The sequence below is a fragment of the Dendrobates tinctorius genome, unplaced genomic scaffold (assembly GCF_039654945.1).
Source record: "Dendrobates tinctorius isolate UK_male_01 unplaced genomic scaffold, ASM3965494v1 ptg000231l, whole genome shotgun sequence".
Taxonomy (NCBI): Eukaryota; Metazoa; Chordata; class Amphibia; order Anura; family Dendrobatidae; genus Dendrobates; species Dendrobates tinctorius.
The window spans coordinates 16,422,576-16,444,639 of NW_027361898.1; the positions used below are offsets into that span (position 1 = coordinate 16,422,576).

At 46.6% G+C, this 22,064-nt stretch overlaps 1 protein-coding gene across 1 annotated transcript in view; it reads right to left on the reverse strand.

Annotated features, from left to right (window-relative positions):
- Positions 1 to 20,325, reverse strand: part of EFNB1 (ephrin B1) — a 54,786-nt gene extending 34,461 nt beyond the window's left edge. The window contains exon 1 of the mRNA XM_073556107.1: positions 19,903 to 20,325. Within this exon, the coding sequence (XP_073412208.1) occupies positions 19,903 to 20,009 (107 nt within the window). The 5' untranslated portion in view covers positions 20,010 to 20,325. The remainder of the gene's footprint in view (positions 1 to 19,902) is intronic.
- Positions 20,326 to 22,064: the final 1,739 nt, after the last annotated feature.

Consider the following 22,064-nt stretch of genomic DNA (forward strand, 5'->3'; position numbering starts at 1 on the left):
AGGATCTATACAGGCAGACAATGGATCCAAGGTACCAGACACATCATTCCTTATATATGGATGACCCACCTTAGCCACAGACAGGCAGGTCCAGCCCTTTCCTGTGTCCAGACAGGACCAAGGAAGGGGAAAAGGGGGAGGCAGTAATTGTTTTGGACCTGGAGCCGTGCAGAAAAAATACCGTAATTTGGTCTTTTTTTTAGCGGTCTGATCTCTTAGTACATTTTTTATTCAATGCTGAACACCTTTAATAACTCAATGCTCTTAAACCACAAAAAAAAAAGAAAAAAGAAAAGCAGAATGAACCTTTTCTCACTAAGGCTATGTGCACACGTAGTTTTTTGGGGTGTGCGGATTTTGTAGAGAAAACCGCAGGGAAATCCGCAGGACAAAAGTACTGCGGTTTATCTGCGGTTTTACACCTCATAATGGATGAGGTGTAAAACTGCAGCGTTTCTGCACCAAACAATTGACATGCTGCGGATTGTAAACCGCAGCAAAACAGAGCGGAAAAAACAGCAGCATGTGCACAGCTTTATTTTTATTTCCATAGGAAATAAAGGTACTGTACAACGCAGCAGAATCTGCTGCGGACCCGCAGGTACAGAAACGCTGCAGAACCTCAGCAAAAACCGCACCGTGTGCACATACCCCAACAGGCCATCATTGCTTGCAGAAAAAATAAAGACACAAACAATACCACCATCTACAACTGTGCCATCTCCTCCACCAATGTGTCCTGCAAGAGCACTGCCAGAAATAAATGCACAAAAACTACAGAGCGGTGCAGAGGACTACTGAGCAGTATGGAAGACATTCAGCCTCTCACATCACCGGCAAGAAGAGAAAATGACTCCATTTCACAGGATGGTCAATACAGATCATTAACAGTGTGTGCAGTCCGGAGGGGCAACACTCCCTGCGCTACCCCAACAAACACATTCCACGCCTTTGATCCTCAAGATGGCTAGGGTTTCTAGGGAGACCGTGTCTTTCAACGATCCCCACCTGTGTCGACACAGGAGCGAGGCCCATTCCAAGGTCGGAGTTTAAAGGTTGATTTGGTAAAGATCTCATGAGGAATGGCTCACATTACAAGGCTTCCACCAAGACTTCATAGAAAGACTAAGGGAGCACTTATAATGTAGGGGAAAAAAAATTCATCTCAATTACAAAAAGGAAAAAAACTTTTCTTTAACTTTTCCAAGGTTGTAAGGAACCTCTAATCCACTCGTAAGAATCTTGTATTAGGTTCCTCCGAATAGAGATGAAAACTATTCGCACGGCGTACATATAGAATTAGTGGTATGGCTAGGTAGACACTTGTCCCTCAAATTATACTTTTTTCACTGTTAGATCTGGGGTTAATTCGTTAAAGTTTTTACACCAGGATTCTGGCCTTCAAGGCATTATAAAGTTGCTAAACTTTGGGGCAACTCAAGGCTGTGGTAAAGTTGTGTGACTTTAGGTGTTCAAGCAATTTATGCTCCGCTCCAACAAAATGGGCGCAGTATGGGTGGGTAATAGACATGTCGACCCCGCTCGTCAAGTTTATGAAGAGCGATGGTGTTAGCTATGGCACAGATCTTACTCCAGCAGGGACAGGAGTAAGATTTGTGACCAGGCGCAAGCCACATCACGCCTCGCCTTAATGAGTCTGGAGCATCGCACTTCAGCCCGTCCCCTCATCAAAACCAGTGTGAAGATCACCTATCTTGATGAATCGGGGCCCTGATGTGCTTGAGAATTCTAGAGAAGACGCCTTATGCAAATCAGGCAGTTTGTGCACTGAAGGTCATTGTACTTAAAAACAGTTATCCTGATTATCATGAGACTTCTACTCTAGTTTTCTCATGATTGGTACATTAGATATCTACAAATAAAGCATCTACCATACCACACACCATCCATGTGCAAGACATGGCGACAGGTTCCCTTTGAATGCCGCTCAGTAATGACATGTGTCAAAACTATTTACAAGTTGCTTTAAAGGGGAACTCCACACCCTAAACATGCCACATATCTGTTTTATAGTGATCTGCATTGTATTAAGTAGGCTGGAGAATAACAGAAAGAGGAGCAAGAACAACATTTATGTAACTGCTGAACATCTCACCATTCAAGATCCTTGGCTTCCTGCAAATTAGGAGCACTATTAGTATAGGAATACATTAAGGGAAGACATCAATACGGAAAGCTGGTAGTAGACTATAGTGTGTGACCAATTTGTACCACAGCCATGAGTAGAGGCCCCCATACACAGTCAACTTTGTGGACCAGCTCCAGGCGTTCAATTCTATAGCGAGCATTTACATTTGGACCTGAAGCCCGGGTGCAGAATTACCCAACGTTACAAATTGGTCCACTGTGTACACGGACCTGAAAAAATGGTTGCATAAACGTAAGGTTGTCAGCCATTTTGATATTCGGCCCACAATCTGCATGGAGACCAGTATTATGGAGCCTGCCATGGGGACTCCACTACTCATACAGAACAGATGCACGCACAGATGAGTAATAGGATGGCCGATAGGCTCATATCCTCCAGGCTGTTCCTTGTATTGGATGTAAGAACACTGAATAGGAGTTGATAGATGAAGGCGTTCTCTGCAAAGTTTACCAAAGAGTGCCGGATGGACGAGGAGGATATAACTAATGACAGTGGCACAGAATAGCAATTACCTTCATGACAGACTTCTCTGAGCAATTTCTGCCTCATCTTAACCTTTTATCTAAATGAAAGGTAAATGTTAAAAATTCTAGATGATGGCAGATAATGAGAAAGCACACTGCACCTTCCCCTGTATGATCCACAGAGCGATTTAGACAGAGTTCACGTTGGGTGCTCCGTTACACGACTCCCCCTCTTTGTAGCAGAAACCCCTCAGCTGTTGAGTCAGGCAACGGCAAGAAGAGGAACAAAGAGCTGAGGCAAAAGTGAGAAAGGCGAGGAGGCTCAGCAGGCTGGATTCCACACAGCAGCCCAGCTGGGATAGATTACCAGACACATAAAAGAAGGCCAAGAATGAATCCTGGGAAGACCAAGACACTCCCATGCCCAGAGGGAGACTTCCTTCATAACTGGACCACAGCTAGGCCAAATCTGTACCGAGGAAGCAGAACAGTCCATTAGTGAGTGCAAAAATGAAAGCCTTGAAGCTAATGAAACATACCATGAAAAGAAAAGCGGACACAGACTTCACAAGGGTCCACGGCAGAAGGGGGCGTAGGAGGAACGTACACCAACAATCAACGGTTTACAACCTAAAAAGGGGGGAGTTTGTACACTCACGTCAACCCAAGAACCTCTGCGGGTAACGATCATATGAAAACAAAGCAAAGCACACTGGGTTTTGTAGTTACAGACCACACTAGAAATCTCCCAGAAGACAGATCTCACCGCTCAGGCCAAGCACGCAGAAAAGAAAACAAAATTCCTGGCGCTGATTAGCTGCGGAATATTTCCAACTTCTAACACAGAGAATTATTGTTACAGGAGAAAAATAAAGGCAAATGGGGGTCATAAAAGGAAGAAAAGAGGGAGTGAAAAAGTCAAGAAAGTAAATGAGTGAGATGGGCGAGGAGGCTGGAGGGCTCGTGGTAATGAGTTTACCATACAGCAAACCCGTTTGGGAACCTGAAAGGAGTCTGTCTGCAACACCGTCATTACATGCTGTCACTTCCCTGGATCCTCTCCCAGGACGGGACGCTAGGCTACAACCAGACATGGATCGGAGGAGGAGAATAAGCATGTGAGCAGGGACCAGGTAGGCAAATGGATAGCAGAGGAAACCTCAGCACTGACAATCCGTGGGGCCCTCTAGTGGACAAACTACTTATTACACCCCATTCAGCACTAGCAGTGGTGCTTGGACATCTTTTTACTGCATCCATGTGAGAATTCGTATGTGACCCTGCCCTTGTCCAACTGATCTCCCTTGCCCTCCTCCTCGCCAGTGCATGTGTCAAACACAGTCCTGCCTTCATTAATACAAGCATGGCCTAGACAGGTCACTGCCTCCCACAAGGTCAGCACCGCCATCTCCAACCGCTGTGCACATTCCACTGATCTGTATTGTATCCTACTTCAAAGCAGGGTACATATGGACAAAAGAGATGGAGTACAGAGTGCTGACCCTAGCAAAAGGCATCTTCGAAGAATTTTCACTGATATGACTGCAAAACAAGCTTTCAAATATAGAAGTGATGCTAAAAAGAAACTAACATGGAATGTGAATGAACAAAATAAATGTAAATCCGATCAATATTTGGTGTGATCATCATCTGCCTTCAAAACTAATATCTTTAAAAGTTTAACAATGCATTTTTTTCCTAGACAAAAATAAACTAAAGAAAAAAAAAAAAAAAAAAAAAAAAACACAGGAAGATTTAAGCCGTGACGCCTTGGTGCTGGGAGTAGGAGCTTGTGTAGAAATGTCTGGACAGCCCTCTGCTGGAGAAATCACTGATGAACTCAGCATTGCTCGTAGAAGACCAGCACTGCTCCCGAGCTACAGCACCGATCTGATGGCGCTACTGATCCAGCACGTAAAGCAAGACTGATCTAGAGACTTTCCATATGCGTCATCTCCAGCCTACATATATTGTGCTTGGAGCATAAATGGAAGTAATAAGCATTTATGACAACCAGAGATTGGAAGGAGCTCACAAGTACGGTAGCGTTTAGTCCAGCGCGTCAGATTATTTTGTCAAACTGCAATTAAAAAAGATGACAGAAGAGAGAACATTGAGGTTAAAGCTGTAAGAACAGAGCGCACAGGGATAAAAGGGCAGAGCAAGTTTTGCAGAACACATTTATTTGGTGGTCTACAGTTCAGGAGAACAAAGAGGCCTAAAAATAACCCAGGCAGTTCACGGCTCAAGTGCCTAGACAGAGCTGCCCACACAGTCACCTGGCAAACACCCTGACATTAGACACCACTGTCAGTACTGATTGATTAGTTTGTTGTGACACCTAAAATTTGTCAATAGAGTTGTCGGAAGCATTCGGTAGCCCAGATTTGGTGAAGCCTCAGTCAGATGGTCCGTGTCAATCCCAGCCTTCATAGCTCAGGTCCTCAAGGTTCACATGAATGACTTTTACAGACTGTAAAGGCTAGATCAGATTTCCAGTGCTGTTAACACGACGCATATGGCCTACTATGAACGTTGCAAAAGCTGACATTAGCCCACAGACAAGAACGGGCAGCCATCTCTCCACACTGTATACGGAGGTCCTGATACTAATCCACCAGGCCAATGCCTCAAGAGCCGTTACGTTGCTTTAAACAATTCATAACCTGGAATATATATCGGAGCAAAAACATTAGCAAACCAGAACCTCGCAGACCTAGAAGAGAGACATTTGCTGCTGTGAGCACACTACATTTATGGCCTCCATTAAACGTATGCTTCTGTTGGTTGCCATTATATAGGGGCCCAAAATAAAAGTGGTATAGGTTTACTGGGCACTGTTGTATGGAAAAGCAGTTTATGCCAGCCTGCACCAGGGTACTGTAACCCTATGGACTTGCTTAGCTTGTATGTCAGCATTTCCTGCGTACAGACCAAATGTGATGAGATCGTGGCCTTCCATCGTTCTGGTCCAGGGTGAAACATCTTGGTAAGGCCCCATTCACACGTCAGTATTTGGTCAGGATTTTAAAATCAGGAGTGGTACAATCAGAAAAGCTATAAAAGATTGACACCTGTTCTGTGTTTTGGAGAAACTCCTGGTTTTGGCATACAAATACTGATCAAATATACTGGTATGACTAAAGCCTAAGGGAAACCAGACATTTTGTCATATGGATTTCCCAGATCCAGACTCTTAGTTGTCCTGACTGCAAACCAGCACAGAAAGAGTCAGAAGATGAAAGTAGTAATCTTTGGAAAGCAGCCTATTATTGTATGGGGAGAGTCTTCCCGTGCGTTGCCTCCCATCCTGTCTTACTACTTGAAACACAAGGGTGTCTTCATGTCGTTTTTCCTGTCGTGTGCTGGCCTCAGCCTCAAGAGCTTGGACGCTTGTTTCACTGTATGATCACAAAAATGATGGTAGAAAACAAGGTTGCACAATGGCGTCCTCACTCCTAGCAGGTCTTGTGTGATTGGGAACTGCAGAACGTATTGGACGCGATGATTCCGCACGGTCCAATGAACACATACGGATTCACCTGCGTTCAAAAGCCGGTAGCGCTTTGGACTCAGTGAATATGCACTACGTCCAAAGTGCTGCCACTTCCAGATCATCTGTACGTAGCCTAAGGCTATGTGTACACATAGTTTTTTGGGTGTGCGGATGTTGTAGAGAAAACCGCAGGTAAATCCGCAGGACAAAAGTCCTGCGGTTTATCTGCGGTTTTACACCTCATAATGGATGAGGTGTAAAACTGCAGCATTTCTGCACCAAACAATTGACATGCTGCGGATTGTAAACCGCAGCAAAACCGCGCGGAAAAAAACGCAGCATGTGCACAGCTTTTTTTTTTATTTCCATAGGAAATAAAGGTACTGTACAACGCAGCAGAATCTGCTGCGGACCCGCAGGTGCAGAAACGCTGCAGAACCGCAGCAGAATCCGCACCGTGTGCACATACCCTTAAGGGAACATGTCAGATTCATGCTGCCCGAACGATGAGCAGGACAATATGGAAACTGGCTGTGCACATGCACCATGGCATTTCTAAGTAAACCTAACTTTCAAAAGCTGGCTACAGACTAATGCGTCTCAGTTGAGTAACTCAAGGACAGTCTCTCGTGGCTTCTCCCCACCCAGATCACTCCGACTGACAGGTCCTCTTCCCAAGTACAAGTATAGTGAGACCTTTCAGTCAACTGGAGCAGGCAATGGTGAAGCCACCGGACAGCAGCCTCGGACTAGTCAGCCGAGACCGTCCCTGGCCGGCTTTTGAAAGTAGGTGTCCTCTTTTGTAGTAAAACATACCTGACTGTAATAGCTCAGCCAGGTGGTTTCATGCTGTCTGAGGTTTGTGCAGCATGAATCTGATGACAGGCTCTCTTTAACCAAGTGCCTCACAATGACATTAAGAAAAAAGTCAAATCCTCCCACGACTGGCTACTAGCCATCATCCAGCTATTGTGACAGCATGGTTCACCGGTATGGACGGCCCTGAGCAATGCTCCTGCCAGAGCTGAGAAACAATGAGCAATCAGCACAGAAACAATGAACATAGGGATAGGAAGCCTGTACGGAGCAGAGTCAGGTGTGTGATGTAACCGGGTGTGCACACTCCGCGTGTGAGATATTATCATGGCTGCTGTCTCGTAACCACAGTTCACATCCTACCTATGCAATGAATCAGGGCAATTAGAGAAAAATGATGAGCCAATAAATCAATTAAAACGCACAGTAAATGGGGCAGCTCAGTAATGGAAATGGGTATGTTGGAATAATGGAAACAAGGTGAACACCTGTCATGGCTCATGGATAGAGGCAAATAACTGGAAGAGGGAACAAAGGAGCCAGAGCACTTGTTCGAGTGGAAGACATGCAAGGTTTAAAGAAGTGTAGCCTGATTAATGCTCCAAGAGGAGAGCGTCAAGGCAGGGATCAGGCGGCAGAGATTTGTTATGGCTTTAAATACCTTTTAATGGTTCTGCAACACTTCTTTACAGATGAAATTGTGCATACAGAGTACATAATCCGCACTCGGGTGAAAGCCTGAAGGTGTTTTTTTCTAAGGATAATGCAGAACAGTCCTGCGACACACCAATATTACTGTCTTCTTAATGACCGCTTCCCTCAAAGAAAAGCAGCTGATCGATCACCTGTAACTTTGGTCATATCACTAATAAAAAGTCATATACGGCACTCTTGGGTCAGGGAGTAAGGTGCACAAGTAGGGCATCCAGCCTGTATGTAATGTCATAAAAAATCTTGGCACTCAGGTACAATTATGTTGAAAACTTTTCACCATAATTCTACCTAAGTGCCAAGCTTTTTGATGGCTTGGTCCTATCACTGTCGAAAGGAGTGATATTTAGTAAAAGTTTTGGACTGTTCGGATCCAAATTGTAAACCAGACCCAAGATCCATGCAGGAGCCATGTCTAAGTGCTATGGGCGCTGGTGGGGCACCTTTGGAGCAGTGCCAGCTATCTTCTCAATGAAATTGAGCACTTCTATGGCACGACTTCCATTTCCCATTGACCTCTATGAAGCACCAGTATAGAATCACTCGAGGTGCAGTTCATTGCAACTTTTGGCGGCTCAGACACTGCGGAGGGATCATAGAATTGCAGAAATTGTGCAACTCAGTGTTTCTATGAAACATAACCCCTCCTAGATATTACCAAAGTATCCTACCTTCAGTCTAACAACTGAGATGTGCACTGCTGACAATCCCACATCCTAATAACCTTATATATCCTCTACATCATCATTGAGGAGGCCTAGAAGCTATATTAACCCCTTCCTGACTCTGAAGCTTTCAGGTTCTGACCTTCATTTTACTCCTCTTGTTTCTACTTCCAAGAACCAAAACTTTTTTCAACCTTCAATATAGCCATGTAAAGGCTCGTTTCAGAAGGACGAGTTTTAGTTTTAAATGAGGCCACTTTACCATGTAATGTGCTAAAGAAAAAAATCCACAACATTCTGCCATTGCATCTTTTTTTTGGGGGGGGGGGGGGGGTATTGTTTTTATGGCATTCATTGTGTGGCAAGGATGACCTAACAATATAATTCTTAAAGAGTCAGTATAATTACGGCGATACCAAACTTGAAGAAAAGTTTAATTTTTTTTTTATATTTAATGGTCAAAAAAAATTCAAAAATCATTTTTTTTTTAAGTTTGTGCCACCCTTTTCCTAGATCTGTAACTATTTTTCCACAAATGGAGCTGGGCTTGATTCACACTGAGCTTACCATTTGTTGATTTCATTTTGGCATAGATACAAGACTTATCTTTTGATTGTAATTTTTTTTTTTTTGGGGGGAGAAACGCAAAGGAAAAAAAAAAAAAGTAGTTGCCGTGTTTTAACTTTCTTCCGTTTAGCGTACAGTTAAAATAATTTTTTCATAGACATGAATATTTTTTTTCTCGCATATCCCAAGTTTTTAAATGGGAAAAAGGGAGGACAAATTAAACACTGCTATATTTTTAAAACTTTACTTTATATTGTTTTGGGGACTTGCGATGGTTTGATCACTTATACTATAAACTGCAATTCCACTGTATGGCAATAGTGAAACTGTGGTTCTACAAGCTTCACAGGAGGACCAAGATGGTAGTTATGGCTAAAGAAAGCCGCTGGCTGCCACATTAACCAGACAATTTCTCAGAAACGCTTTGCAGAGAGCTGAGTGGAGCAGTCTTTTACATGGCGCCGCCAGCGATTGACAACAGCATTTATAAAGGTTAAGCAGCAATGAATGGCGCAAGGTGTGGTACAGATGCTGGCTGTGTCACGCAGCCGGCATCTTCTTAGGTATTCTGCGGGCTCAGTTCCAGAGTTTGCGCCGTACACCTGTTGCGACCATATGATGTAAATGTAGGTCATGCGGTCAAGAAGGGGTTAAAATGGCGTAAATCCGAATGTAACAAGCATTCCTATAGAAGCGTAGAGCCCCCTCATGCACGTCCCTGTAACCCCAGACGGCTCATGTTTGCCCACAGAACGAGCACAATAATTCTATTTTCAATGCAAATAATTCCGAGATGTGAGGGGAAGATTAAGAGGTCATTTTCAGCGCCGATCATCAGATCAATTTCCACTTTCAAGAAGGGGATTTTCTCTGACATCTGCCGAGTCTTGGGAAGGATTAAATCTAGGAGCTGGAGAGTAGGAGGAATATCCCATGACCGTTCTTATGCCTTTACGACACTGACCCCAGTTAAACAAGCAACATATTAAAAAGTATCCAGGAGGTAGATGAACCCAGCAGCTGGGATGGATGGACTACTTCCCAGCAGAGAGTGGAGGATGAGAGGAGGTATACTGTCACGTCTGGGCCCAAATACTTCTGGAGGCAATCAAAATTAATGCATGGAAATAAAAAAGTTAAAGTCCAGGAGTGGATGGTGTGGGTCGGGGCATGCACACCTTGTAGGCCGTACTAGCCAGCTGGCACTTGTCATCTCCCGGTCACAGACAGGAGCCCGTGTGGCCCACAAATGACCAGACAGCTGTGCAAGGAGTGAAATGTAGCAACGCATTCTTGCTCAGCTTTCGTGCAGACATCTTGCCACGTACATGTCTACAAAGAGAGAAACAAATCTTAAAAAGGGTACAAGACCAGAGGTATTCCCCCAAAAATAAGGAAAGCTCCCTAGTGTGCATTATTTTAGGAACCAATGAACCCAGCTGTACTTCTGCAATATATGCACAATCTACATAAGTTAGAATACCAGACAGGATGTTTGCGGTGCAATAATATGGAGTCACGAGAACGTGGTCAGGACCAAATGACATCTACCCCGTAATCAGTAATCGATCCCAGCGAGACCCAGAACCTCATTATAGCGCAGCACTGACGTCAATGCGGCCCCATGTCAGGACATAACCGAGACGATCTGGAAAGTCACAGGTACCAATTATTTTCAGATGGATGTAAAAGGAAAGCCTATGTTACCGCGCAGCTCCGGACAACTTCCGGTGTGTTCATTAAATGGCTTGTATTGACAGAAACGAGTAAAGCTCCTGTGCCTGGCTGTACACGGAGCTAGCAAAAACCTGAGAAATAAGACATGCGGCCATTTGGCTCCTTCTTCAGCAAAGGGATTAAGTGTACAATCCCTAACCAGGGATAGATGATGAGGTTTTAACAGGATTACCAAAGACAGCACATCATCTCCAACCAAATTACCATGAACAATCAGGGGCATCTTAGGAGAACAGATCAGCGTCCTGCTCTGGAATCATTACTGTAGACATGCCATCATTTCATGCAACCCAACACTCCTCCAGGCTTTCCTTCCCACAGAAGGGCACATGAAGCAAGCAACAAGCTGTAGGCCTGCTCACACCGCCTGCGCCCGGTGAGGGTTGTAGTGAAGGCGACACTCTCCACCCAGTACGAGAAAGTCTTAGATAGTCAACCAGTGAAAATGCTACAAGCGGCTTATTAAACATGCCTCGGCAGATAATCCCTGTTTTCGGGTTTAGCTTTATAAGGATAGATTTGTGACTTCATAGAGGAGGAAACTGCATAAAGCTGCAGCGTTATTAACTCCTGTCTGGGGTACAGGTCTACAACCCGTTCAGGAGAGGGTTAAATCCTAAAACAAAAGCTTTTTTGGACACAAAGCAGTTTCCAATTCGCTTACGTGGCTACTATAACAGATACTGGCAATTCATCTTCGCTTTACGGAATAATTATAAAAATTCGGCATTTGCTGGAAATCTATTTCTGACCTTCTTGATATAACAAAATGCTGCACCTACGAGACCATGTGAAAACAAGGCGTCTCCGAAGGCAAAGGCTTCCATTATACGTCTGTGCCGAGGCACCACCCAAGAGCCGGCGTTCCTCATAATCGGCTTTATTAGATACTGTGTAGACCACGCACATCTCAGCCGAAAAAAATAATATGAAGGGTATCTGAGGGCAAAGCCAATTCCATTCATGTGTTTAATATTTTGCTGTGACAAATTCTGTATTGCAAGACAGCTCCGCTCCCTCGGGCGCCGCGGATGAACAAATGCACTTAAAGTGTTGGGCTCTCGAACAAGAGACGCACTTTAACTGTTTCAGGGCTGCAGCGTCGCCATCTCCTGGAGACACTCTTCAGGAAAGTTCATTATCTGCCATGGTGCAGCTTGCCGAGTCCCAAGACTAATTAACACGTTTACAAGTCGCTGCTTTGTTTTATTGTTTTTCTTTCTTGGCAGAAGCTCGGTCTTCCTAATGTATTCTCCAAATGGCACGGAGGGCTTCTAGGCAGAGCTATGGCAAGTCAGGTGAGGAAGCTCCAGCAGAGGGACGTTATGATGGCAAGCTGCTACAGGGAGCCTGCTGCTCAGCTCAACGGGGACTGGATTTCATTACTAGTATCTTTACTACAATTGTCTTCGGAAAAGGAAATAAACAATTATTTTATTTTCTACGTGGCATATAATTAGGTCTTGAGAAATTTGTACAAGTACCAATTTACGTCTAGTTCGTACAGGCAAGAATTTGAGATACGGAGTAGTATGGTGACACTGAAACTAGGACCACCACAAACACCATGCATCTCAGCTCCCTTGAAAACCAAGAACAACGTCAAAGAGAAATGAGCCTTTACTTCAGCAGTAGTAGGGTTAAATACTGTACAGAAGGGAGTGAAATTTGCTGAGGACTAGATATCCAGATAAATTGATTTTAATTTGTAAATGATTCCTGATAAGAAATAGGAATTGAGAACAGGAATCCCAGCAGGCCAATGTTTGGACATGCACTCCACGGCTGATAAGGGTTGTAGGTTCTCCAAAGATAAATGACTGTTTAAATGCTAGGATGACATTAGGTTAACAAGGGTGAAACCTTCTAAAACAAGAGTCTCCCAGAAGGGAGGAAATCATTTAACTCTTAAAACATGGTGTTCTGTGCAGAATAGCCAAAAATACAACATAAAAAATGGCCGGGAGTGCCCGAAAAATAGAGAAACTCTGCTTACAACAGAAAATGCCATAAAAAGAACAAAAAAACAAAAAACAAAAAAAAAAAAAATCAACCAGAGGCCTACAAAGATCCTGGCACGGCACACGAAAAGATGAGCGCGAGGTGCCACATTACCAGAACACTGCAAGGGTTAACAGAGGAGAACCTGGAACCAAAAGAGTCCTTTGCTTGTACGTAATGTCTGGTCCAGACGCACTGACATTCCTCAGAGCAGTGCCCACATAAGCGCCAGTTACTTACGCTCGACTGGAAGCTCACATACAAAGCAGCCTGAAAAATGGCTACCATGGCACAGCAAAGAGGCTTTTAGGGGACTTTCATGCAGTTTAGTGAATAAGATTAAGCTGTGAAGCAATGTGGGACCCTGTAAAAACAGTATTTATGGCATAATGGTACCATACGGCGCATCGCGGGCACGTAGACAAACTTCTCAGAGGGGATTACGCTGCTCGGCAATACATATCAGGAGCAATTTATACCGGAGCAGCTCTTTGCTTTATGTTTGCTGGGCCACATGTCCCCGAATAGAAGGTGCTTCACAAATGTAGACTTCAGTGATGCTGGCCCCTGGCATGAAGGAGATAATACCCAATGGAAATAAGATGTGAAAGACAAGCACCAAATAGTGTACACTGCCAGCAGTATAATTACTTAGCAGAGCAGAAAGTAAAACCGATAGAATGAATGCCAAGGGAGAGAATCACCTAAAATACTACAAGAAAAACTAAATCGAGAGAGTCATAGATGCCCGCCAGCATGGTGGAGGCCTCTGACTACTAATGATGCAAAAACAGTCTACAAACTGAAGGGGTAGATCAACAATTCGTAAAGTTTTAGGGATATTGAGATTCAGTTTCCCTACCCTAAGATGATGTACAATAAAAAATATATATTGTGCTAACCTGAAAAAAAAAAAAAAAAAAACCATTCCCAACGAGAAGCCATTGAGCTGTGCCCACATGGAGCGTCTGCTTGGCAGAACCTGTCACATCATCTTAGTGACGGAGCTCTACAGGAGGTGGGCACATCATGCCCCAAGGAGCCTTCTTGCATTTCGTCTGGAGACGAGTGAGAAATTGTACCTGCTGAATATAAATGTGTCAGTCCTGAAGGGCACTACATTTTGCTGCCATGCAAAGCATTCCGAGACACAGACAGCACTATATAAACCTGCTCAGTAATGGATGAGAGCCGGGGCTGCCGATCAGAGAAATATGGGACAGTGGGTAAATTGTCACTGCTGCAAATGAGGGCTTGTTAGGAGATCCATCCACCCCTGTCGCAATTCTTTCAGCGTAATTACCAGACAACCATTGTCTGATTTAGCACAAGTGTAGCAAAAGCTTTGAGGCAGCAGAAATGTCACCGCTTTTCAAAAAAAAAAAAAACCCCACATGCAACATATCAAGCCCCCGTTTACAGCTGTCAACCAATTACTGAAGAGTCTTAACTCTCGATGCCCGTGGGGAGGAAAGAGTTAATCTGCCACGCCTAAAGTTTTGGGAAAAAAACCCACAGGATACAGAAGAACTGAAAATAAAGTATTTGTTCTCGGAAACCACATAGTAAAGCTTCCAGATGCAAACACTAAAGCACAAAGTGGAGCAATTTCCATTCTAGACCAGCACCAACAAGAACATTACTGGTCCATAAATCCCGGGAGGAGGCTTAATGGCATAAAGCTATGCAAAATGCACTATAAGCAACAAGGAAAAAAAATAGGAACTCGGAACTTTTCCGAAACATCAGATTGCTCACGTTAACAAAAAGAGCCCTGTTTATATCTTTAACCATTAGGAGCTAGACAATTTACATGTCTAATACATGGACAAAAAATATCCACAAGTTGATTTGGAATTGGTTTTCAAGAAGGTTGAAAATTAATGTTGAAAAATTAAATTGAAAGGTTGAAAATTAACGCATGACACCAGTTAAGTTAAAGAACGTCGTAAAATTGCAAATAAAAAGAGTGAATGGGCACGCTTACAAATAGTAAAAATTGGAGGAAGAAATTAGTTTCTGTACACTATAAAATTAAATCAAAAGTACGTACACAAATATATAACACTTATAGATTGAATAAATGTTGAGGACAGCAAATCTGTCTCAGGTTTGTTCTTCTGAGAACTTTTGTGACTTTTACATTCACTTTGGTGATGGGAAGAGGGTCCCCGACTCCTAGATCACTGGAGTAATTCTGGCCGACTCTCCTGCTGTCAGAGCCCTTCTCTGTAATTAGGTATAATGACGCTTCATTAATGGCTATAAATACCAATATAGACAGACTCATGATATTACTGCGCTATTGTTCTTGCAAAATAAAGGCAATTTTACTAACAAACCGGACAGCAGCAATTTTACTTAATTTCTTACTTAAAAAAATACATATATTCAACCACTTTTTTTTTTTAACAAATGACAGGGTAATAATGTGGATTGTATCATAGGCTCTGCTTGCGGTAAAAGGGGCCCATGCTGGCAGTCAGAATCAGCACAGAGGTGACACCTAAACTTGGCAAGGCGTTAACACGTGTCAAATGGCTGAGGAGGATGAAATTAAGGGAAGCACAGACCAGCCTGGACGCCTTAGCCGTGTTCTGGACGCACCCATTCTGGCTAAACGTTACATCTGATCTTCTGAAAGTTCTCCATCTATAGGTTACGAATGATCACAGACAAATAAGAGACTTTCCAATACATACAACACACAAGAATGGCCTATTAGATCCTCCCGTCCTATGAGATAATGCAGCAGACAAGTCCCAACGTGACCAATTACCATAGTCATGTAGAGCCAGAATGCTAGGCACGTGAGATGTGTTACTGAAATGCCAGGAATAAAGCAAGTGCAAAACAAGCTGCTAAAAAAAAAAAAAATAAATAAAAGAAAAAATAACCTTGATTCTAAAATCTGAAGAGCACCCCTAAAAGAACATGCAATGTCCTCGGGAGGGCCCAAGAAATTCTTGCTTCATTTCTAATCAACTGCAGATTACAGACAGAACGCTGAATTTCTCTATCGTCCCATTCCTATAACGTCCTCTACAGTCACCGAGGAAGCGCTCAGACAAGCCTCTAGATACTAGTTGTATTCTTAAGTCCATACGTGAAGGCCACGCGCTTTATTCTGTAATAACAAATCTTTAGATCACGGGTTTATTGCATTGTGTGTGGGACGGTTGTAAGATTTCCGCAGCAATATGATGGGGCACAAACGTCAGAAAGTCACAAGGGCTGAAGTGTACATTCTAGCGGCACCTTCTCTTTATAGCTGAGGAGCCAGAAACTACTAAGGCCTGTTTCACACTTCCGTTTTTTCAAATCCGTCAAAATCCGTTGGTTTCCGTAAAAAAACGGATCCGCCATTTTTTGCAGGATCCGTTTTTTTGTCCCATAGACTTCCATTAGTGGTTACCGCGGATCCGTCAAAAAAACGGATCCGTTTTTTTAAAAACGGATCCGTCTGCATCAGTTTCCGTCAAAAAAACGGAAACGGATCCGTTTGGCGGACACAAAAACGGAAGTGTGAAACAGGCCTAACCCAGTAGACAAGCCCAGCTTCTCCAGCCTCCTGAGCTCGCCGCACATACCATAGAGAGGCACCTTGACGCCTGGATCTAGCTCCCTCTGGCAGCACACAGGTTTATTTTCAAGCAGGCTAGTTACAAAGACCCTTTTGAAGGAGAAACCCCTGCCGCACCCTGCACACTACACAGAGCAGCCTCTCAACAAGACTGAAGTCAGATACGTACGATATACAACATAATCGTGCATCTACGGGTTTGGTATGGGTCACAGATGTCTCACGAGCCTTGTATATATTGGAAAAGACCATTATTGGTGACCAAAGGATCAACTAAGACCAGAGAATCAACAGAAGCAATGAGGCCCACCAATAGGGTCAATGCCACATATAGGAGACTGGTGAGTGGTAGCCTCTCTTCTATCCAGGCAGTCATCTACAGAGGAAAGGCCTGACGTGGAGACCACCGACACATGAAGGTCAGTCTGAAGGAGCAGAGCGCATCCAGAATCAGCTCAGGTTGAGGCCTGAATTACTACTTCATTTCAGGATCTGAATGTGATCTAATGGATAGTACAAAAGAAAACTACAAGGAGCTGTAGTTCTGCTGACTTTCCCAACTATAGATCTTCAGCAGCCGAGAAAATCTCAATCTTGGATCCTGGAAAGGTCTCTCTCTAGAAAAAAAAAAACCTCTCAGAAGTCTGGACTCAAAATTTGGTAATGGATAAACAATCTGCAGATCTTCAGCTGAGGTTGGTCTTGGAGTGTGGATAGCAATGAAGTGTCACTAAAGTACATGAAGAACAAGCCACTTCACATGAGGGGAAGAAGATGATCTTATCTGCTGGTCTTCTCTAGCCCATCATACCCTCAGTGATAGGACAAAGGCCACACTCACTAGGTGACAGCGGCTTGTAACGACAATGGTGACCCCTCAGCACGTCCTATGTGCGCTACTTGTGAAGAGCGTAGTCCACATTGTACTAGGATATATTTATCCAGACATCACCAGGTCTCCTGCTGCTGGTCCCCGAAACAAAGAGCCCCCGTACATAGGCTCAGTGCCACCACCAAACCATCAACAAAACTCAAGCCATAGAAAAGACCAGGACCTTCTTCCAAAGTTACATTTATCTGGAGGGTTCTAGAGACTGAGGCCTGGAAGATGAGGCACAACATACAAACTACCCCACACAGTGCCAACTGTCAGACCACCAGCCAATACTACCCTCCAAGTAACCCACACACATAGGTGGCACTAATATGCACGAAATACAATAGTACCAAGTAGCCGGAGTACACTACAAATATACAGTGCCAAGCTCACAGCCACGTAACTACCCTGGATATACAGAAATATACACAGTGCCCACAAGAACACAATGTATACGTGTTATACAGCAGGACCAGGTAAGTGGCCAGCACATAGTGCCAAACAGTGCCAGGCACATTACCAGAATGCACTGATCAACAGCAGATACCTAACCAGCAATGCACGCACCCATATACTGTGCACACCCATCAGAGGGGACCCCGATTATCCCCAACTGATAAATGTAACTCAGAGCTATGGATAGTGTGAGTGCCGATGCCAACTACACCATACCCACAGTTCAGCACAGAATTACGTGCATGTGATCCCCGTCATACACTCAGGATGTGTCAGGCCCAGACCCACGACTGCAGTGGGCATCCTGACCTCAGCCACACGATACTGTAATAAACAAGATGAGGATAAGAGTCATGTGTCTGCCCAGTACTGCAGCAGGCATAGTGGGCAGGATACAGCTAATGTGCCTACCCGATATACTACAGCAGGTAGATGGCAGGATATGAGCGATGTGTCTGTCCAGTACTAGAGCGGGCACAGTGGGCAGGAAACAGGTAATGTGCCTACCCGATACTACAGTATGTAGAGGGCAGGATATGGGCGATGTGTCTGCCCAGTACTAGAGCGGGCACAGTGGGCAGGATACAGGTAATGTGCCTACCCGATACTACAGTATGTAGAGGGCAGGATATGGGCGATGTGTCTGCCCAGTACTAGAGCGGGCACAGTGGGCAGGATACAGGTAATGTGCCTACCCGATACTACAGTATGTAGAGGGCAGGATATGGGCGATGTGTCTGCCCAGTACTAGAGCGGGCAAAGTGGGCAGGATACAGGTAATGTGCCTACCCGATACTACAGTATGTAGAGGGCAGGATATGGGCGATGTGTCTGCCCAGTACTAGAGTGGGCACAGTGGGCAGGATACAGGTAATGTGCCTACCCGATACTACAGTATGTAGAGGGCAGGATATGGGCGATGTGTCTGCCCAGTACTAGAGTGGGCACAGTGGGCAGGATACAGGTAATGTGCCTACCCGATACTACAGTATGTAGAGGGCAGGATATGGGCGATGTGTCTGCCCAGTACTAGAGTGGGCACAGTGGGCAGGATACAGGTAATGTGCCTACCCGATACTACAGTATGTAGAGGGCAGGATATGGGCGATGTGTCTGCCCAGTACTAGAGTGGGCACAGTGGGCAGGATACAGGTAATGTGCCTACCCGATACTACAGTATGTAGAGGGCAGGATATGGGCGATGTGTCTGCCCAGTACTGGAGCGGGCACGATATAGGTAATGTGCCTACCCGATACTAGAGTGGGCCCAAAAAGCAAGATATGTGTCTGCCCTGTACTGAAGCGGGCAGGACACGGGTAACGTGCGTAGCTGATACTATAGCAGGCAGGATAAAGGTGATGTCTTCCAGGACAGGAGGAGGCACAGTGGGCAGGATATAGGTAATGTGCCCAATACTGTAGCAGGCAAAAAGGGCAGAGTGATGTGCCTGGTACTGGAGCGGGCACAGAGGGCAACATAGGAGTGATGTTTCCGATGGTTGAGCAGCAGTGACTGTTGTGGTAGCTTAGCTATGAGGCAAGCACAGAGGGCAGGCAGTGGGTGAGGTGTCCGGCACTGGAGCAGGCACAGAGGGCAGGCAGTGGGCGAGGTACCCGGCACTGGAGCGGGTGAGGTGCCCGGCAGTTCAGCAGGCACAGCGGGCAGGAGGCGGGTGAGGTGCCCGGCACTGGAGCAGGCACAGCGGGCAGGAGGCGGGTGAGGTGCCCGGCACTGGAGCAGGCACAGCGGGCAGGAGGCGGGTGAGGTGCCCGGCGGGTGATCAGGCACAGCGGGCAGGAGGCGGGTGAGGTGCCCGGCGGGTGATCAGGCACAGCGGGCAGGAGGCGGGTGAGGTGCCCGGCACTGGAGCAGGCACAGGGAGCAGGAGGCGGGTGAGGTGCCCGGCACTGGAGCAGGCACAGCGGGCAGGAGGCGGGTGAGGTGCCCGGCACCGGAGCAGGCACAGCGGGTGAGGTGCCCGGCACCGGAGCAGGCACAGCGGGTGAGGTGCCCGGCACCGGAGCAGGCACAGCGGGTGAGGTGCCCGGCACCGGAGCAGGCACAGCGGGTGAGGTGCCCGGCACCGGAGCAGGCACAGCGGGTGAGGTGCCCGGCACCGGAGCAGGCACAGCGGGTGAGGTGCCCGGCACCGGAGCAGGCACAGCGGGTGAGGTGCCCGGCACCGGAGCAGGCACAGCGGGTGAGGTGCCCGGCACCGGAGCAGGCACAGCGGGCAGGAGGCGGGTGAGGTGCCCGGCGGGTGATCAGGCACAGCGGGCAGGAGGCGGGTGAGGTGCCCGGCGGGTGATCAGGCACAGCGGGCAGGAGGCGGGTGAGCAGGCGAACCTCCAGGCTTACCGCGGGTTCTGCGAGTTCCAGGTCACCGACTCCAGGGTTTTGCTGAGCGCCGCAGACACCCGGCACAGGGCGAGCAGGAGCCCGAGCAGCTGCCGGAGCCCCTCCATCTTAGCTCCCGGCTGGGGTCCCGTGTCAGTCCCGGACTATCCGAACTTTTCCCGTCCAATCTGTGAACCCGCCCAAAGCGCCGTCAGGTATCCAGGCTGCCCATCCCCTGGTGCCGGAGCGATGACTTGTAATCCCCTAGTCCCAGCAGCTAGTCACGGCTCCATGCCACTTTCCACCCACAGTAGCCTCCAGCTGGTCCGGTCCCCCCGTCCTGTCCTGTGCACGCTCCGGGGTAAAGTCTCCGCGATGACACACGAGCTCCACGACGTTCGCCTCTGCAGCCGCCCGGCTCAGACTGAGGCACAGGGCACCCGCCGCTCGCATCACCCCCGCCCCTGGGGGCGTGGTCTACGCAAGCCAGCGTCAACCAATGACAATAATCTAATGAGGTGCCCTTGCAAGACCACGCCCCGTTCTCAATGAGAGGCGTGGTTGGCATAAAAGCACGCCCCTAATCTCACTGTGCGGGAGAGCGGCCGGAGAGCTGGTGTCAGTGCGAGTGCGGCCGCCTCACTGGAGGGCATCGCCGCCCGCAGCACAGTGACCCCAATGCCCGGGAGTTAGTGGTGGGAACACTGGGCAGTGGAGGACTAGAGACCCCGCTACAAGCTGCGGCGCTGGCACGCTGGGGTTTACTACGCTGATTTTGTTCCAAAGCCTTAACTTCTTGGAACCGTTCCCAGCTTTGGTTCAAAAACTGCACCCAGGAAAGGATCTGCTATGCAGGGCCGGTCCGAACGTATAGGCGAACTAGGCGGTCGCCTAGGGCGCTGACCCAAAGGGGGCGCCAGAGAAAAAATAGAAAAAACTATAAAAAATCTTTTCAAAAGGCAAAAAGTTTTAGGGATGGAAAGAAAAGTGTACGTATTTAAGGGCAAATATGACACAAGAGAGGTTGGTTGGGTTGGCAACAATTTTGATAGAATCTGAAGTTGCTAAACAAATTAAACTCGGTGACTTAGTGTCATCCTTTTCAAAAAAAAAAAGGTAAGGAAACAAAAATTTTATTTACCTATGGTCGTTTTTTTTTTTTGTCATTGATTACTTTGTATATATTTGTCCTATACAACTTCTCAGAAGATTAAAGAGTTAGGAGAGAGTTAATTAATCATTGTTGTGGTTTATTTTGCTCCTAAGTTTATATCCCAAGTTTTCATCTACTGCCAAGAATAGTAGGGGCGCAACAAAATAGTTTTGCCTAGGGCGCCGTAATCTCTCAGGCCGGCCCTGCTGATATGGAAACATGAGCAGTGTCCTAGATGCTGGAGTCATACACATAACACATCGCGGAGAGGGGGAAAGTCTGCGGCACATAATACACCGCGGAGAGGGGGAAAGTCTGCGGCACATACACATAACACACTGTGGAGAGGGGGAAAGTGCGGCACGTACACAACACACCGCGGAGAGGGGGAAAGTCTGTGGCACATACACATAACACACCGCGGAGAGGGGGAAAGTCTGTGGCACATACACATAACACACCGCGGAGAGGGGGAAAGTCTGCGGCACATACACATAACACACTGCGGAGAGGGGGAAAGTCTGCGGCACATACACGTAACACCGCGGAGAGGGGGAAAGTCTGCGGCACATACACGTAACACACCGCGGAGAGGGGGAAAGTCTGCGGCACATACACGTAACACACCGCGGAGAGGGGGAAAGTCTGCGGCACATACACGTAACACACCGCGGAGAGAGGGAAGTCTGCGGCACATACACGTAACACACCGCAGAGAGGGGGAAGTCTGCGGCACATACACGTAACACACCGCGGAGAGAGGGAAGTCTGCGGCACATACACGTAACACACCGCGGAGAGAGGGAATTCTGCGGCACATACACGTAACACACCGCGGAGAGAGGGAAGTCTGCGGCACATACACGTAACACACCACGGAGAGGGGGAAAGTCTGCGGCACATACACGTAACACACCGCGGAGAGGGTGAAAGTCTGCGGCACATACACGTAACACACTGCGGAGAGAGGGAAGTCTGCGGCACATATACGTAACACACCGCGGAGAGGGGGAAGTCTGCGGCACATACA